The sequence below is a fragment of the Cebus imitator genome, unplaced genomic scaffold (genome assembly GCF_001604975.1).
Source record: "Cebus imitator isolate Cc_AM_T3 unplaced genomic scaffold, Cebus_imitator-1.0 Scaffold70, whole genome shotgun sequence".
Classification (NCBI taxonomy): domain Eukaryota; kingdom Metazoa; phylum Chordata; class Mammalia; order Primates; family Cebidae; genus Cebus; species Cebus imitator.
The window spans coordinates 3,137,580-3,140,788 of NW_016107385.1; the positions used below are offsets into that span (position 1 = coordinate 3,137,580).

The 3,209-nt window shown below is 41.9% G+C and overlaps 1 protein-coding gene across 2 annotated transcripts in view; it reads left to right on the forward strand.

The window, feature by feature from the left end:
* KNL1 (kinetochore scaffold 1) overlaps positions 1-3,209 on the forward strand; it is a 41,868-nt gene that overhangs the window by 32,664 nt on the left and 5,995 nt on the right. For both annotated transcript variants that reach the window (XM_037739432.1, XM_017530888.2), the window contains one exon: positions 992-1,063. In XM_037739432.1, the coding sequence (XP_037595360.1) occupies positions 992-1,037 (46 nt within the window). In that variant the 3' untranslated portion in view covers positions 1,038-1,063. The remainder of the gene's footprint in view (positions 1-991; positions 1,064-3,209) is intronic.

Here is a 3,209-nt window from a genome sequence, read left to right on the forward strand (position 1 = left end):
TTTTTTGAGACGGAGTCTCGCTCTATCACCAGGCTGGAATGCTGTGGCACAATTTCAGCTCACTGCAACCTCCGCCTCCTGAGTTCAAGTGATTCTCCTGCCTCAGCCTCCCAAGTAGCTAGGACTACAGGCACACACCACTACACTTAGCTAATTTTTATATTTTTAGTAGAGATGGGGTTTCACCATGTTGGCCAGGATGGTCTCCATCTCTTGACCTCATGATCCGCCCACCTCAACTTCCCAAAGTGCTGGGATTTCAGGCGTGAGCCACTTCACCCAGCCTCACTGATCACTTTCCCACCCTTCTATTATATGTTCTCCTTGCTTCCTGTGGTTTTCCTTAGTAGTGCTTATTATATAGTTCTTGCCGTGTTTATTAGTGCAATTATCTGTATGTCTCCCTGAATTATAAGCTTCTTGAGGGCACAGGTTGAGTATATCTGTTTTTCTCATCGTGTCCATGGTGCCTAACACATAGAAAATATTTAACAAAGCATTCAACAAACAGAATAAGAATCAAGTTAAGAGACAGAGATAACCCTCATCTGGAGGCGTGAGCAGCTATCTCAGCTACCTAAAACATGTTATAGCAATGCTAAAAGCATAACTCATTTTTACTGTATTTATACAAGGAGTATAGGTATAGGGAGGTTATAGCCTTTTTTTAAAAAATATACAATTCCTAAAAAATAAATTTATCTTTGCACAGACGTTAGGGGTTAAGAGAGGAGGCCTTAACAAATATAGCTGTGTACTACATATTAAATTTCCTTGAAAAACCTGCTAATCAATGTAGTTGAACAGTCTCAGAGGAGCCTTTACAATATACAGAGAATAATGATTCAAGGATAAACCTTCAACTTCCTGTGAAAAGAACTATGCTACACAGAAGGAATAGGATTCTAAAGTACTGTGTTTTATGTGGCTTCAAATCAGATAGTTAAAAAAAAATAAATAAATCATGTAGCATTATTCTGGTTCTTTCTAGTTGGTCTCCCTTTCCTGGACAACCGTTATGTAAGGAAGATTATTGATGTGAATTTTCAATCTCTGTTAGATGGTAAGTTGAAAACATTTAAGCCTCTAAAAATTTGTTGGGGCCAGGGACTGTGGCTCATGCCTGTAATCCCAGCACTTGGGGAGGCCAAGGCGGGCAGATCACATGGGGTCAGGAGTTTGAGACCAGCCTGGCTAACATGGTAAAACCCCATCTCTACTAAAAATACAAAAACTCTCTGGGCCTGGTGGCGCCTGCCTATAGCCCCAGCTACTCTGGAGACTGAGGCAGGAGAATTGCTTGAACCCAGGAGGTGGAGGTTGCGGTGAGCCAAGATTACGCCACTGCACTCTAGCCTGACGACATAGTGAGACCCTGTCTCAAAAATAAATAAAAATAAAAATAAAATAAATTAAAAAATGAATAAAAATTTGTTGGGCCATGTGCAGTGGCTCACTCCTATAATTGCAGCACTCTGGGAAGCCAAGGTGGGCAGATCATTTGAGCTCAGGACTTTGAGACCAACCTAGGTAACATAGCAAGACCCTGTTTCTACAAAAATAAAAATGAGGTTTTTTTTTTTTTTAATTAAAAAATAAATTTGGCCAGGCGCTGTTGGTCACACCTATAATCCCAGCACTTTTCAAGGCTGAGGCAGGCGGATCACCTGAAGTCAGGAGTTGGAGACCATCCTGGACAAGATGGTGAAACCCTGTAAAAATACAAAAATTAGCCAGGTGTGGTGGTGAATGCCTATAGTCCCAGCTACTTGAGAGGGTGACGCAAGAGAATCCCTTGAACCCGAGAGGTGGAGGTTGCAGTGAGCCAAGATTCCACAACTGCACTCCAGCATGGGCCACAGAGTGAGATTCCATCTCAAAATAAATAAATAAATAAAAATTTATTTATTGGTGATATACACGTATAAATTGCTCCTTAAGAATTCAACAAAGTATGTTAAATATAAGCAACAACAATAGTAATAATGTTTTCTTAGAAATGTGTATTAAACATTAAACTGCTTGAGTAATGTTCCAAATTTGGGGTAGATTTTAAAAGAAACGATTTTTTTGGCCAGGCACGGTGGCTCATGCCTATAATCCCAGCACTTTGGGAGGCCGAGGCAGGCGGATCACAAGGTCAGGAGTTTGAGACCAGCCTGGTCAACCTGGTGAAACTCCGTCTCTGCTAAGGGTATAAAAATTAGCTGGGTGCAGTGGCAGGTGCCTGTAATTCTAGCTACTCAGGGGGCTGAGGCAGGAGAATCACTTGAACCTGGAAGGCAGAGTTTGCAGTGAGCCAAGATCATGCCACTGCACTCCAGCCTGGGTGACAGAGCAAGACTCTGTCTTGGGAGAAAAAAAAAAAAAAAGATTTAAAAAACAAGATTACTAGGTCTTGAGCAATGATTAATATTAGCTATTTTCATAATATAAAAATTATGAGCACTTAATCTGTATTGGGCATGTGTATTAACACTCTGAAGTCCATGTGAATTGTTCTTCATTTTACAAATTGGGGAACTACAGAAAAAACTTAAGTGTTGTATCTAGGGTCACTTAGGTATGAAAGAAAGCCAGGATTTAAACTTAGGTTTGTGTTACATGTAAACCCACACTCTTAAGTACTGTTTCTATATGTGATACAGGCTTGAATTTTTATAGAAATGCTTATCTTCACCATATATGTTATAATCATGTTTGAAAGTAAGAATGGAGGCCAGGCATGGTGGCTCACGCCTGTAATCCCAGCACTTTGGGAGGCCAAGGTGTGCAGATCACAAGGTCAGGAGATCGAGATCATCCTGGTCAACATAGTGAAACCCCGTCTCTATAAAATACAAAAAATTAACCAGTCGTGGTGGCTCGTGCCTGTAATCCCGGCTACTCGGAAGCCTGAGGCAGGGGAATCTCTTGAACCCAGAAGGGGGAGGTTGCAGTAAACTGAGATTGTACCCCTGCATTCTAGCCTGGCAACAGAGGAAAACGAGTCTCAAAAAAAAAAAAGAAAGAAAGAAAATAAGAGTGGAGGCCGGGCGCGGTGGCTCACGCCTGTAATCCCAGCACTTTGGGAGGCCGAGGCGGGTGGATCACGAGGTCAAGAGATCGAGACCATCCTGGTCAAAATGGTGAAACCCCGTCTCTACTAAAAATACAAAAAAAATTAGCTGGGCATGGTGGCGCGTGCCTGTAATCCCAGCTACTCAGGA